At 37.8% G+C, this 14,673-nt stretch overlaps 2 protein-coding genes and 1 long non-coding RNA gene across 6 annotated transcripts; 1 reads left to right on the top strand and 2 right to left on the bottom strand.

Moving 5' to 3' along the window:
• Nucleotides 1-185: 185 nt before the first annotated feature.
• On the bottom strand, nt 186-4,332 carry LOC120253006. Of its 3 annotated transcripts, none has more exons than XR_005534196.1 (5): nt 4,147-4,332; nt 3,843-3,978; nt 2,717-2,817; nt 2,022-2,058; nt 186-568 (listed from the first exon to the last, which is right to left on the bottom strand). It is a non-coding gene; the product is annotated as an uncharacterized LOC120253006 (long non-coding RNA). The 3 variants fall into 3 exon arrangements; XR_005534197.1 differs by having other exon boundaries at nt 189-289; XR_005534195.1 differs by lacking the exon at nt 186-568 and having other exon boundaries at nt 681-2,058.
• Nucleotides 4,333-4,909: 577 nt separating this feature from the next.
• On the bottom strand, nt 4,910-6,933 carry LOC120252932 (aldehyde oxidase GLOX-like). Its single transcript, XM_039261127.1, has one exon. It carries the CDS (start codon nt 6,895-6,897, stop codon nt 5,209-5,211), a length of 1,689 nt encoding a protein of 562 aa, XP_039117061.1. The 5' UTR covers nt 6,898-6,933; the 3' UTR covers nt 4,910-5,208.
• A 2,800-nt stretch (nt 6,934-9,733) lies between these two features.
• Nucleotides 9,734-14,242, top strand: LOC120252958 (long chain acyl-CoA synthetase 9, chloroplastic-like). 2 transcript variants are annotated; one of them, XM_039261174.1, is made up of 12 exons: nt 9,734-9,939; nt 10,581-11,049; nt 11,199-11,279; nt 11,504-11,776; nt 12,017-12,148; nt 12,230-12,403; nt 12,498-12,727; nt 12,858-12,975; nt 13,135-13,266; nt 13,355-13,489; nt 13,563-13,769; nt 13,870-14,034. In XM_039261174.1, the coding sequence occupies exons 2-12, from the start codon at nt 10,603-10,605 to the stop codon at nt 14,032-14,034; spliced, it is 2,094 nt and encodes a 697-aa protein (XP_039117108.1). In that variant the 5' UTR covers nt 9,734-9,939; nt 10,581-10,602. The 2 variants fall into 2 exon arrangements, with proteins under 2 accessions (XP_039117108.1, XP_039117109.1); XM_039261175.1 differs by lacking the exon at nt 9,734-9,939 and having other exon boundaries at nt 10,603-11,049; nt 13,870-14,242.
• Nucleotides 14,243-14,673: the final 431 nt, after the last annotated feature.

The following is a 14,673-nucleotide window of genomic DNA, read 5'->3' as shown; positions in this document are numbered from 1 at the left end:
ACCACCAATCAATTTATTAGAGAACTACATAGTAAGTGCATAGGTTTCAATAAAAAAAAAATACTATATTAGTCCTTTCATGAAATTATTTGTGATGCAGACCAAAAAAAATACTTTCTTGATTCAATCTACTGAAAGGCTTGAATAAGTACAAATTCAAAGAATAAAGAATATGTACAAATTCAAAGAATAAAAGTTATAGTGTGAATACCTTCTGATAATTTCCATAAGAGCAGGAGTACCATTTCAAAGCCTGTATATCACATCCATCCCTTCCAAGTACTCTTCGCTGATAAGTGAAAACACAAAACAAAGCCAGACAATGGGAAAAAAATTGGCTAGACTACATTATGAGAAGCATATAAGATGACAAACTAACAAATAACAAGAGCTATCAAATAACCAATAGTCCTCATGGAATTAGCCCTGCGCCGCTCAACCCATCAATTTACGTAAAGCTTAATTTTATGATTTGATGCATTCTTGCCTTTATGCATTCAAAATGCCTTGGTATAAGCAGCACCAAATTGCACATGTATATACACATAAACCACTAGTCACCATGAGTCTGTATATTAAAAACCTTATATTAAGACCAAATCTCAGATAATTTCAGCTTATAACTTCTTTATATCAACATAAGCAGCGAAAGCCTTAAAAACAAGCCTTGACCCATTCAACAAACTACAATTTTGTAAGGCATTACACACCTTAAGCTACTACCAAAAAAATACAATGTTCCTTTTCTAGAATTTACTAATGCAAATTTAAATTGTACAAAAATACGGATAAAAATCACAATTAGTATAGTCGAATTCATTGGACATCGAATTGACTAAGCCATGCCAATGGGCCTATCTTTCTCTTCAAAAAAGTTCAGGAGAGAACCATACCTTATGAAGAGAGTGAAACCTAAAATGAACCCACTCTGAGGCTAAAACACCCTTGGTCCTATTAAATATAGAAAACCCTTACGAAAATTGAAAGTGCAGATGTAAGGGCCTGTTTGTTTTGAAATGATTTTTCAAAAACTCTTTATGTTTTATTCCTGAAAAACATGATTTATAAAACAATTTTTTTAAAATAAAAACAAGAAAAAATGTTTGAACAAAATATTTGAACTGTTTTCATATTTTATTCCCACACCCAAATACAAATATTGGTCTCATATAATCCCAAAGTCAATATTTAATAGAAATTTATTTAGAAAAAAAAAAAACATGATCACACGCGCACCTGCATGCACAGACACATGTTTGAATGGGGCATAAAAGTATTAATTCTTAGTAAATATATAACGAACTATTGTTTGTGTTAAGTATATATTTACATAAATACTGTAAATATAGTCCAATGAATACTGTCTGTACAATTTAAATAAAAAAATTATCTAAACCCAAATAAACCATAAAATCAACACATGTTGTAAGATAGATTTTCAATACTAACAAATATAAAATTTAAGCATGACCTCAATAAAATTAAGAAAAATAATAACTTAATGAGGCATATATATATATATATAAAAATTGTTGTCTCTTGTAACAAATCCTACTAAATTGAACAATACCAGAATTGGACTAATTAAAAAAATACAAACTTATGTTTGTCAGTATTTTTCTAAACAAGCTAAAAAATAAAATATTTTCTTAAAACCAATAGAATGAACTCAATAAACAATTTTTAAAGATTTTTTTATTTTTAATGGGTCGAAACAAAATAAATAGGTGGTAATAAATATGGCCCAATTTGTATATAAAAATGAATAAAGCACAAATCAGATATTTTACATGTCTAATCACAAAAGAAATCTTACATGAAAAATAAGTAGACAAATTTAGTCAATTAGAGACCACATTACAAATTTACAATTATTTGAACTAATTTAAAATGTAACAAAATAGGCTATAATGTGCATAGCTAGCAGCACATGAATCTTGAATTAAAATAAATTTTCTTCATGTAACTTTAATGTAACAAGAGATTCAAGGTGAGTGGTTCAATGAAAAACAAATACTTACAATAAGATGATGCTGTGAAAACTCTGGTGGTGATCTCCTATCATAATTCAGAAAAAAAAATGGCCATTAGAAAACAACAACCAAGCCAATAGCCAATCAAGATAAAACCATTATTAGCTTGGGTAAAATAAAACCTAGAGACAACTTCTATATAAATGCCAATCATCAACTTCATACATAGTTGTACATTTCAAAGTCCCTAAAATGGATAAAAAATATATATATTTTTACGGTATAAGGTTAAACAAGTAAATGTCAAAAACATCTCAACACCATGAAACAACAATTACTCTGTGGCGCACAACCAACAACCAACACATGACCAACTAGAGGTTTAGGCACATGCATTCAAGAATAACCCATATCAAGGATTTTTTTTGTAGCATATAAAAGCAGAAATACTACCTCAGACCTTTTCCCCACTTACAGGATTAATACATTCATTTTTTTCTTTTACAGAAAATAGAACTAAAACTATGAAGTTCAACAATTCCTTTAAGGTATTAAAAATCAACAAATATTTTGCTGAAAAGAGGCGCTGTGACAAATAGAAGTATTTGCAAATACTCATGCCATGTAACTGAAATATGATGAATTCGTGCTTCAATAAAACTGCAGTTAATAATCTGAATGGTTTAGCATGATTACTGAAAGGGAAAAAAGAACATCTACCATTTCGGATGAAGATAACACACCTATCATATACAAAAGCAAATCTATCATCAAATGGATCCTTCAGTGTATTTCTAAGCAAAAGATGCTCTGCTTCAATCATGCTGGTATCACCTCATTACATCTGTCCAGAGATTAAAATAAGTTTGAAAGCAAACATTAGTCAGAAAGGGGAATGTAATATGCCACAAAGCATTGGCAACAAGTTGCAGGACACCAACACATCAAGCCATGAAAGTGTAGTAAAGAGCTCACAAATTGGCTAAAAGATTTCCACTTATCTTTGAATATTCTAACAGATATAGATAATAGACTTAAGGCACACCCACATGCAATATCATGATCATGGTCAGATAAACGTGGTTATCTGCAATTACCCAAAAAAAAAAAAATTTGAATGACCTGATAAATGAGGTCATCTACAATTACTCAAAAAAAAAAAAACATGAATGGAACTATGATTTGTCATCAAGGAAAACATGCACACAAATGCAGGCACAAGCACAAACACACTACTCATGATCACTATAATAGGGTTATCTACAATTATTCAAAAAAAAAAAAAAAAACAAAACAAAACAAATCAAAGGTTCACGATCAATGAAAAAACGATCATGCACATGGCACAAACAATATTCATGTTCAATGCGCAACAAATGGTCAGTTATTATTCACAATTACTCAAGAAAAAAAAAAGTAGAAAATGAAACGAAGATTTATGATGGAAGGCATTAAAAATGAAGGGAGAAAGCCCCAGTAATATATCAGGCAACATAGACCAACATTAGCTAATTGAAAAGACAAAAAGAAAAACTACATAACAGGGTAGCAGGATGTTCTCGACTGTTAATTCTTGAGTTAAGATATACCACATAATTTAACATGATAAAATCACAACCCTGTACAATGTTGTTGACCGGACGGCCATAAAAGCATGCAGACTTTGCAGTGTTCTTATTTAAAAAAAAGCTAACTCCTTCTCGCCAAATCAAGAACCAAGGCTTTGCAATTCCATGAGAATAAAAGAAGCAGCAAAAACAAAGATAAATACAGAAAGGAAGGTGTGAACGGTTCACCATCGAAGAAGGCATCCCAGACCAAGTCTAGGGGAGCCGATTCCGCTCTATGAAAAGAAACGCAAATCCATACCTGATGCGAAACTGTAAATCCCTTGGATCAAAACCAAACTCGCAATGCAGAAGCTTAGCAAGAGCATCGCCAAAGATTTTCCTCCGCTTCATGTCTCCTTTCCACTCTTGATCAAACCCTAAAACCACTCATTCTCCTAAAGAAAAATCACAGATCTTCAAGTAACCATCAAAGATGAAAACCCAAAATAAAATTAAAAACAAAAAAAAAAAGAAAAGAAAAGGAAATCCGATCATTTCAAGAAGAAAACCCTTAAAACCAAGAGCTTTATGGATCTAGCGAGAAAACCCTGAGAAGATCTGACCTGATTTTTGGAGACGAAGGAATCCATGAGACCTTGAATACCATTTCAGCCTCCAAATCTCAGAAGGGAGTAGTAGCGCCACTAGGGTTCATGGAGAACGAAAAGGGAGAAAAAGAAGCGAAGCTTGAGAGCGAGAACAAAGTGAGGCATCTTAAGTATGGAAACCAGAGAACGCGCGGACGATGTGGAGACTGGAGACTATTTATGGATGAAACTCCAAAGAGATGAATCCAACGGCCAGCAGCCCATCTCTTTCTTTTATTACCAAATGACGTAATTACCCCTCATGTTACTCGATGATGAACTTGAATTTCAAACGGGATTTATAATTGTTTATGTTATTATTATATTAATCATCAAATGCAGTTGGCAGTTGCTCCTTCTGTATTGCTAGACAGGTTTAAGATGTCAGAAAGTAGTTTTTGCCTGCTTAGACTTTTATCTACTTTCTACATAATTTCTGTTTTATTTTTTGTACTTTGTTCCTCTCACTTCTGGTGAGAGAATTTTTTTTTTTCTTTAATTAAGAGCAAAAAGTATCACTAGCCCCTAGAACAAGGGACAGATAACGAGCCACAAGAAGTGGAACAAAAACAAGAAAAAACACAATAACCAACAAAACAAGAAGAAATACAATTTTCCTCTTTGTACTAACCATCAATAAATTTATTAGAGAAATATATAGTAAATGCATAGATTTCAGTCAAAACAAAACAACCTATATACTCTTGTATGCAAAGTTGTATAGTAAAACCATGGATGCAATTGAAAACATTCCCATTAAATATCCCAAAAAATATGATGAATGCTTTGATTTTTCGCCAAAAACATTGGCATTATCTTAAATGCCTTTATGAACATCCAGACTATCAAAATACAACCTCAAACATTACCCAATGTCCTTAATAATGGACTCTCTCTCCATACCAATCATTCAGTCGTCCTATATAGTATATACTCCTCCACCAACTCATCACTCAAACCCATTCTAAAAACCAGAAAAACCAAACTCTTTTATCCACTCACATCCATCACGGGAACATCAAAAAAAAAAAGACAACTTCACGTGATCACATCTCTGCGCTGGATCTTGACCCAAAGTCCACGTCCAGGAACCCCTGCATGTAATACAAACATCATGTAGTACCCCGGCGGCGCCACCTCCGGCGATGGCGGCGCTTTAACCATCACCTCATAAACGTACGGCGCCACCTGCTCATCCCTTCCTCCTTCCAACACCACCACTCTTTGGTTCATCCCAAACGAGTGCGTACCAAACGCCGGCACCACCACCACCACCTCCACTACTTCTCCTCCCACCTTCCTCCCCTTCACCGTAAACCTCACCCCCATCTCCTCCCCATACCCCACCACCGTCGCCGGAACCTGGCCGGACCCCCCTCCCCTTTCTCCGGCCCACACTGCAACCACCTCCGGCCGGAGACCATCAAGACTCGCACTCAAATACGGCGGGTGAAACGCCTCCAAGCTCAACTCCGTCGGGAACATCACGTTGGTGAAGTTATAGCACACGTGCGGGTTGCTCCCGCCGACGAGCACCCGTCCGTACGCGTCCAGAACCGCCGACGAGTGATACAGCCTCGGTATCGGAGACCGGTTCATGAGCCCGAACCGGTTTCCGGCCGGTTTGTTTGGGTTGTAAAGAACCGGGACGGTGACCGGGTCTCTAGCCAGCTCCCACCCGGCCGTCCCCGCCGCCGCGCCGTTCACCAAGAGCACATCGCCTGTCGGAAGGACAACCATGTCGCCCATCACACGTGCGGTCGGCATTTCCTCCATAGCCCACGTGGGGTTCTGGTCCAGCGGATAGATCCTCCCGCACGTGCGCGCCGCCGGATAGAACGTGCCGTTCAGCGCTGCTTGGAAGGACCCACGAGGAGCGCCGCCGCAGATGAGGATCTCCGGGGAGTGAGAGGGTGGACGGAGAGGGAGCAAGACGGATGAGCCGGAGCTTGGGTAGTTTCTTGGCACGGCGTCGGGGATCGCCGGAAGGTGACGGAGAGGGTAACCATTGTGGGAGAGGTCGAGGAGGACAACGCGCGTGTTGGCGAAGACGAAGAGAGTGCCGTCCGGGAGGAGATGGACGAAAGGATAGAGGTTGTTCTCGGCGTCGCCGTCGCGGGTCTCGTCCAAGAAAGGGAAGGACGTTAATGGCCGGATGTGATCTTTAGGGAAGAACTCGTAGTTGAACTGGCGGCGGCCGCCGATGATGATGACTCGGCCGTCAGGGAGGAGTTGATTGGTGGAGTACCAGCGGCGGGCGGAGAGATAGGAGGAGGTTTCGGACCAGTCGGAGTCGGAGGTGAAGAGACGGATGGTGTGATCGCCGTCGTTGAAGCCACCGGACTGGAAGAAGGAGGAGTTGGGGAGGAGGGAGCCGGAGGAGCACCAGGTGTCGGTGAGGATGGAGAGAGGACGGAGAGAAAGGGAAGGGAGGTCGAGGAGGATGGAGTGAGCGGTGCAGTCGGTGGTGAGAGCGAGGTCGGAAGGGTCTTGCCGGCAGTGGCCGGCGGGTAAGGAGATGTTGGAAGGGCCGAAGTCGGTGCGGTCAAAAACGAGGAGCTTGTCGCCGGGGAGGACCTGCATGTGCATGGCTGAGATGCCGAGGCTTGACTGGAGTAGCTTCCAGTTGCCAGCGATGGACGGAGGGTATTGAGAGTAGGAAATGGATGAGAATGTGGAGAGAAAGATGAGGAGGAGGAGAAGAGAGAGGGAGATGGTGATCGCCATTGGAGGAGGAGGAGGAGGGTTCTTGGAGGAGTTCTTGGTGAATTGGTGGGTGAGTGGAAGGGGGTTTGTTTATATATTGAGGAAGTTAGAGGGGTGTTTTGTAAAAAAAGGTGGATCACGTGAGTGGGGCGTGAGGGAATTGGGGTTGGGTTGGGATGGGACTGCCTTTACGTGGGTTTAGGGCTTGGAAGTAATAAAGAAGGAAGGGCAGGCTCTTTGAATGAGTTGGGATATTGTGTTGGGTCTCGGACAGCAAATGATGATTGGTGTGATTAGGTTTTGCCGCGTGTGCTTTAAGAGGTGTGGATGTTGTTTGGGCATATTGGCATTGTTATTGGTCTTTTTTTTAATGGTAGTACATGTGTATTACTGCACACAAAAAAAAATTATATGGATATAATATATGTGATTCATTCAACCAAATTTTGGAATTGTATTCATAAAATAAAACAATGTATTATAAATATAAGAAGAGGGAATATTACTTCACCAAAGAGAAACAATTGACAGAGTTAAAAATACAGAAATTCTCGTGATTTGGTCCGATCATGACGATAATGGGTCACCATGTTGTGTATTGAAGTATTAAAAAGTATGTGGAGAAAGAGTCATGTGATTATCAAGAAAATATAAAATATTATGACATAATTGAGTCATTAATTAAAAACATAAAATGATATCTCCCTCCTTTTGAATAAATTTGATTGGTGGATACTTTGTTTTTCAGTTTCAACATTAACTTCCAATTTATATTAAAATAAATATTAAATTTTGATTTTTATTGGATTTCAAGAGTTGTGCATTCTATTTGTTTGCGCACAGTACTCATAGGACCATGTCTAGACTCTTGCACAAAAAATTTTCATCAGGTAAAGAGATGAAAGGGTGGAGATGGGAGAATCTCTTCATGCATTGCGACCTTTTGATATCTGACAAAGTGGAGGTGTTGACACTAAGCTTCATTGCTTGAATTAAATAGAGAAAAAAGGAAGGAACTTGTGCGCTCTGCTTATATGTCTCAGTGTCACATTGAAAAATCATCTAAGCCATGAGGATCATCAGGTATGCTACTTTTTATGCAGTTCTGTCATTTGGGGATTGAGATTGAGATAATTTTGTGAAAATTCTCATTATCTAACCAAGTTTGTTTACATTCAAAATTTCACATTGGAGTTGATGAAGTGGATATACAAGTTTGACATCATTTTGTAACTAGCATTCTCTATGAAGAAAGTTTAATCTTTTTTCTTGCAATAGTTTCTATTTAGATTCAAATCATAATTTAGAGATCCATGTTTGCTCTTGTTTGTTGGAAATCTTCAACCTGTAAAACTTTTTATTTTTAACATTAAGTTAAATAATTCAAACTTGTTAAAAACTTGGTATGGGAGTCAGAGAATTTTATCAGCCCAGCTATAGCAATGGTGCAAAGCTTTATCTGCAGATGGTGCACCAACGTCCGCGGTTTGACGAGCTAAATTTATCAGACTCCGCCGAATGCTGGTGGCTCGACTGACGCACTGGTGAAGTTTTCGGGATACAGTGTCAAGATGATGAAATGATGTGTCCATCCTACGTGACCAAATTATACCACTATGTATAAATTTCCGAGCTGACGTTTTGATGATGTGGATTTTGGGCATCTGCACAAGCTTTTCTGCATCAATGTCATCAAAATTTCACCGAAAATCTCCCAATTACCATGCCCGTGAAATGAAATTAAAACTTAGTTCTCAATTTCAAAAAAATTTACTCCCCCTTTCCCATTTCTGCTGAGACTTTATCCCCACCCAAGCACACATATAAGTTTTGAGGATTGATTAACTTCTTATATCCCTTGGTAAGTTCACTGATTCTCCCAATGAATGCCTATTTGGTGTTTCTTTATAGCGGTTGTGGACTAATGACTTTATATGTATATGTTATTCTACAGAAATTTTGCCTATCCCACACACTTGTCTTGAAGTTTAGTCTAAAAGTTCTTATATCCCCTCAGCAAGTCCTTTGATTTCTCCTGGCCTTGCATGGACTAATGACTTTACACAAATATTGTAACCTGAAAATTTTGCTCATCTGTTTTTTGTTCTTTTATTATCTTTATATCATTTTATCATAAATTTTATAGCATCTTTGTGTGCTTATATTTTTTTTAATAGCAAAATTAAGATCTATTCAAATTTTTTTTTTTTTTTAAAAAAAAACAAAGTTAAGAGCATCTCCTAGCAAATTAGATGTCAATGCTAAAAAGAATAAAAACGAACAAGGATTGAACGGGAATTCATGAAGTTTGGTTGACTTTGAATCAATCCACATTAAATGTTAGACCTTCTATTAGTATATATGTATATATATATATATATCAAGCATCAAAACCTTTTTTTTCTAATTAATTTATACCATTGACCACAAAAAAAAAGTCCTTTTAAATTAAACTAATATCACTTCAAATATTGAACCTTCTTTCTTTGTAAATATCTAATGATATACACTCTCTGGATTAATACCTTTTTGAAATTAGATTTATACCATTGACCAGTAAAAACAAAAAAATAACAAATAACATCAAAATCAAAGTTCGAATCTTAAAGAGAATCAAATGGTTTCCAAATTAATCCATCAAAAAAAAAAATCCAAACACAATGTACTAAACTGAATACCAATCAAATTCAAACAAGCATTGATCAACCAGAATACCTGATCTGACTCTACATCCACCCTACATTTGCCTCGAGATCCACAACGCATTAATCAACGGTTGATATGAGCCTTTTCCATCTCTGACCACTGATTCGATTCGAAGTCATCGTGTTCCCTTTAAATTCAGAGAAAAAAATAAAAAAAAAAAGACAAAAATTAAGGTGGGAAAGAGAGCTAGAAAAGACGAGATTTTTGAAAAGGACTTGTTCTGAAATCCCGATCGCGGGGCGCATCGGGTTCTCCGTTGCTTGATTCTCTTGCTAGAAATTTCACCCAAGGGAGTCCAGGTCTGGGGTTCGTCTCGCCGGCGATCTGTCCGTGAGCGCGGGCATCGGAGGCTTGGAGGTTTGGGCTTGTTGTCATTGATCCATTGTTTCTTTTTTTGGTTTGGGGGGGTTTTGATCTTGGTCTTCGTTTTCAGATCTTACTTTTGATTTCTTTTTGTTCGTCTATAATTTTTAGAGTTTGTGACATCATAAATTTTGTTTCTTTGTTTGTGCGTGAGCTTTTGGTGACATAAAAATTGGATTTTTTTTTTTTTCGTTTTTTTCTAATATTGATATGGTTTCTTATGGCTAGTAATTAGAAGTAGAGGAAAAGTGAGAATTTTGGAGCTTGTTGTTTAGGTTTTTTGGGGATGAGGTTATGGAATTTAGGTCACTTGGTTCGGATTTGATTCATCTGAATCAAACTGGATTTGTTTCAAAACTAATCTTCTTTTTTTCTGAGACGGGAAATTTGAACATTTAAGATAAGAGGCAACACAATTTAGAGAAGCTTGAGCTGTTGTTTGTTAGAGTTGACCAATGGACTGAAGCATGGCTTCAATTGGTTTCCTTCAACCTTACTGTAACTCATGAAAATGTTGAAGTGTTGGGAGTTTAAAGAAATCTTTGATAGCAAACTGTACTGATAGTGTGTTCTCATCATGATCTGAAGCTTTGTTTTTGAGGTAAAATTTACTGGGAATTTTGGTTTGTTTGCAGTTCTTGGCACCGAATTGCTACCATGAATCCTTATCTTGTTGGCCTGTTTGTCCCATTGATATTCTCTGTGGTTCTGCGAAAGCAAAGGAAAGAGAAGAAGCGCGGTGTGCCTGTGGAGGTTGGTGGTGAACCTGGTTATGCTGTCCGAAACTACCGTTTCACTTCCCCTGTGGAAACTACCCATGAAGGGGTGTCTACCATTCCGGAGCTGTTTGAGCATTCATGCAAGTTGTATTCTGATCATCATTTGTTTGGTTCACGGAAGCTGATTGCGAGGGAAACAGAAGTTTCTCCAGATGGGAGATCTTTTGAGAAGCTTCACTTGGGGAGTTATGACTGGAAGAGCTACAGTCAAGCCTTCGAGGCTGTTTGCAGCTTTGCTTCTGGTTTGGTAAATCTAGGCCATGCTAAGGGTGAGCGAGTCGCAATCTTCTCTGACACACGGGCGGAGTGGCAGATTGCCTTACAGGTGATTCATCTAATCTTATATTACTTGAAATCCCTTTTAAAATTTGATGTTTTGCAACTTGAGCAGTCATTAGTTGAGTAGAGCAGCCATGCGGGCATTGTTATTATGCTTTCACACTTCTGATAGTAGTGTTTTCTTTCTTTGGATAGGGTTGTTTCAGAAGAAATATTACAGTTGTCACTATCTATGCATCCTTGGGGGAGGAAGCTCTATGCCATTCATTGAATGAGGTTTGTTGGCTCGGTCTCTTTCTATATGTGATAAATTGTTATCAGTACTCATGATGGACATGTAATCTAATGAAGGCATTCTATTTTACTTTTGGGAGTATGAAGCTAATATTCTGCAGAGATCTGTCTTTTCCTGCATCATATCTCTTTATTGATGTGCAATTCTATTCGTGTAAATTAATTCAATTGCTTATTTCTCACATACATGTCTTATGGCCACTCAGACGGAGGTTTCCACTGTCGTTTGTGGACCTAAGGAGCTGAAAAAGCTGATTGATATTAGCGGACAACTTGACACAGTAAAACGTGTGATTTACATGGACGATGAGGATGTCTCAATTGAACTCTCATCAGCCAAAACAAAAACCCCATGGACTATTACGTCTTTCATTGAAGTAGAGAAACTGGGCCATGAAAATCCAGTTGAGGCTGATCTGCCTGTTGCATCTGACATTGCTGTGATCATGTATACAAGTGGAAGCACTGGTTTGCCGAAGGTACTTCGACTTGAACTTTTTTAGTTTTTCCATGAACATGGCCCTTTTATACATGTTATACCATCTCATTAATATGCCGGGGAATTTGCTGTTCATTTGATAGTAATTGCCATGCCTGAAACTTGTTGATAAGTGAAATGACCTTCAAATCCACCTAATAGGAATAACGAGAAAATTTTAAATTTATACCCGGCCAATTACTTTTCTAATCATTTTTACTTTCTTCATTTTTTCTTGCAGGGTGTGATGATGACGCATGGAAATGTTCTTTCCACGGTTTCGGCAGTCATGACTATTGTTCCTTCAATTGGTTGTAAAGATGTTTATTTGGCGTACTTGCCACTAGCTCATGTTCTCGAGTTAGCAGCTGAGGTATGGATATTGTTGATTGGAGTTCCAACTTTGTCTTTCTATATAATTGTGATCCGATGAGAATTTATTTTCTCTATGTAGGCTGTGATGGTTGCTGCTGGGTGTTCTATAGGATATGGATCACCCTTGACTCTCACCGATACTTCAAACAAGATCAAGAAGGGAACTAAGGGTGATGCTTCAGTCTTAGGACCAACATTAATGACAGCGGTACCTGCTATCCTTGATCGAGTTCGAGATGGCGTGCGCAAAAATGTCTGCCACTTGCAACATTTCCAACTGTTAGATTTTTTATTTGGTCATTTTTCTTAGACCAATTGTCAGTTATCCTTTTCGGTTTATGTTTCAGGTTGATGCAAAGGGCGGTCTCGCTAAAAAGTTGTTTGATATTGGATATAGCAGAAGATTGAGTGCGATAAATGGAAGCTGGTTTGGAGCATGGGGCCTTGAGAAAATCCTATGGGATTTTGTGGTCTTTAGGAAAGTTCGAGCAATTTTAGGGGGTCAAATACGTTTCATGCTGTCGGGTGGGGCTCCTCTATCTGGGGATACACAAAGATTTATCAACATATGCCTTGGGTCAGTATAACCATTGCTTTTCACTTCACATGTTTTTTTCACCGGCATCATTAAGGACCTTTGGTTGATAGTTTGATATTGTAGTATTTCATTCCATTGTGTTTGTACTGAATCTATCTTCATTATCCAGGGCCCCTATCGGACAAGGGTACGGGCTCACTGAGACTTGCGCCGGTGGATCATTTTCCGCGTATGATGACACGTCTGTCGGCCGTGTTGGTGCTCCACTTCCTTGCTCATTTATTAAGGTACAAATCCGACAAATCTTTCTCTGTATAATGTAGATTTGCACTGTCTATCTGTTTTTATCATGAAAATCATGGTTACAGATTGATCTGTCTTGATCATCACTAATACTCATGTTTTTGCACCTGAAGTTTCTAACATGTTGGCACTTCATATTTCAGTTAATTGATTGGCCAGAAGGTGGATATTTAATTACTGATTCACCAATGCCTAGAGGAGAGATAGTTATAGGTGGCCCTAATGTCACTGCCGGATATTTCAAGAATGAAGAAAAAACAAGAGAAGTCTACAAGGTAAGCTCCGGCATTCGCTTCACCATTTCTTTTCAATTGTGGTTTCATTAGGAGTAACCATTTTCATTTTGAATTTTTGTTAAATAAGGTTGACGAGAAGGGAATGCGGTGGTTCTACACCGGTGACATTGGCCGATTTCACTCTGATGGTTGCCTTGAAATTATCGATCGGAAGAAAGATATAGTGAAACTCCAACATGGTGAATATGTTTCACTTGGAAAGGTACTCAAAACTCATAAACACTAGTTTCGCATACACTGAATTGCTGGATATTTAACTCAGTATAATTTCTCAGGTTGAGTCTGCTCTTATTGTGAGCCCATATGTCGACAACATTATGCTCCATGCCGATCCTTTCCATAGTTACTGTGTAGCTCTGGTTGTGGCTGCACCACAAGCTATCGAAAATTGGGCTCACAGTAAAGGAATCACATTCAGTGATTTCGAAGAACTATGCCAAAAGGAAGAAACTGTGAAAGAAGTCCATGCATCATTAGTCAAGGTTTGCATCACCATTAACGAAACTCAGTACATTTTTTTCATGTTTAGAAATCGGAAATACGAACAAATTGTGAGCTCCTTTGATTTGTCTTTTGATTCAGGCCGCGAAACAAGCACGTTTGGAGAAATTTGAGATTCCGGCGAGGATCAAATTGCTGTCTCAGCCATGGACACCGGAGTCGGGCCTCGTCACGGCAGCGCTCAAGCTCAAAAGAGAGGTCATTAGAAAGGCATATGCTGAAGATCTGGCTAAGTTTTATGCTTGAAGTACAGTGTCAGACCTGTAGCTTTGATTATCTGCCATTTTGCTGTGAAACACTTGGCATGATTGTTAGTTTTTATTATCTTTTTTCCATGTTTATTGTTCTTTATTTTGAGTGGTAAATTTAGGCATGGCCTTAGTTTTGTCGTGTAAGTTTTTTTGTTTTGGTTTTTACATTTTACAGTACTTTTCTAAGCTGTTATTTATGATCACCATTATCTTTAATTATAAATTGTTATTATTGAGTGAAAATTGAAAATAAGGAGAATATGAAGATGTTTAGATTAAATGGTAAGTATATCTATGTTTCAGTTATATTGGGTAAATAATATGGTTTATTTAATTTATCATTCTGTTTTTATAAAATATTATAACTAAATTGAAAAAAAAAAATCTCAAGCCAGTTGGAATATCTTTTATTTATCTTAAATTTTATTAAAAGAAAACACAACCAATCCATCAAAATCAAAAACATTTTTAGTGATGTTGACCATTCACGAATTATTACATTTTGGAAGAATTTTTTATGTTAAGCATGAGATCAGATGCTACCCATCAAATTTCAAACATATAAATTAAAGCATATCCGGTTGCAAGCTCACACTTGCCACAATGCAACAAATCCTATAATAAACCAAACCCT

The sequence above is a fragment of the Dioscorea cayenensis genome, chromosome 25 (genome assembly GCF_009730915.1).
Source record: "Dioscorea cayenensis subsp. rotundata cultivar TDr96_F1 chromosome 25, TDr96_F1_v2_PseudoChromosome.rev07_lg8_w22 25.fasta, whole genome shotgun sequence".
Classification (NCBI taxonomy): Eukaryota; Viridiplantae; Streptophyta; class Magnoliopsida; order Dioscoreales; family Dioscoreaceae; genus Dioscorea; species Dioscorea cayenensis.
This window is presented reverse-complemented; position numbering and strand designations above follow the sequence as displayed.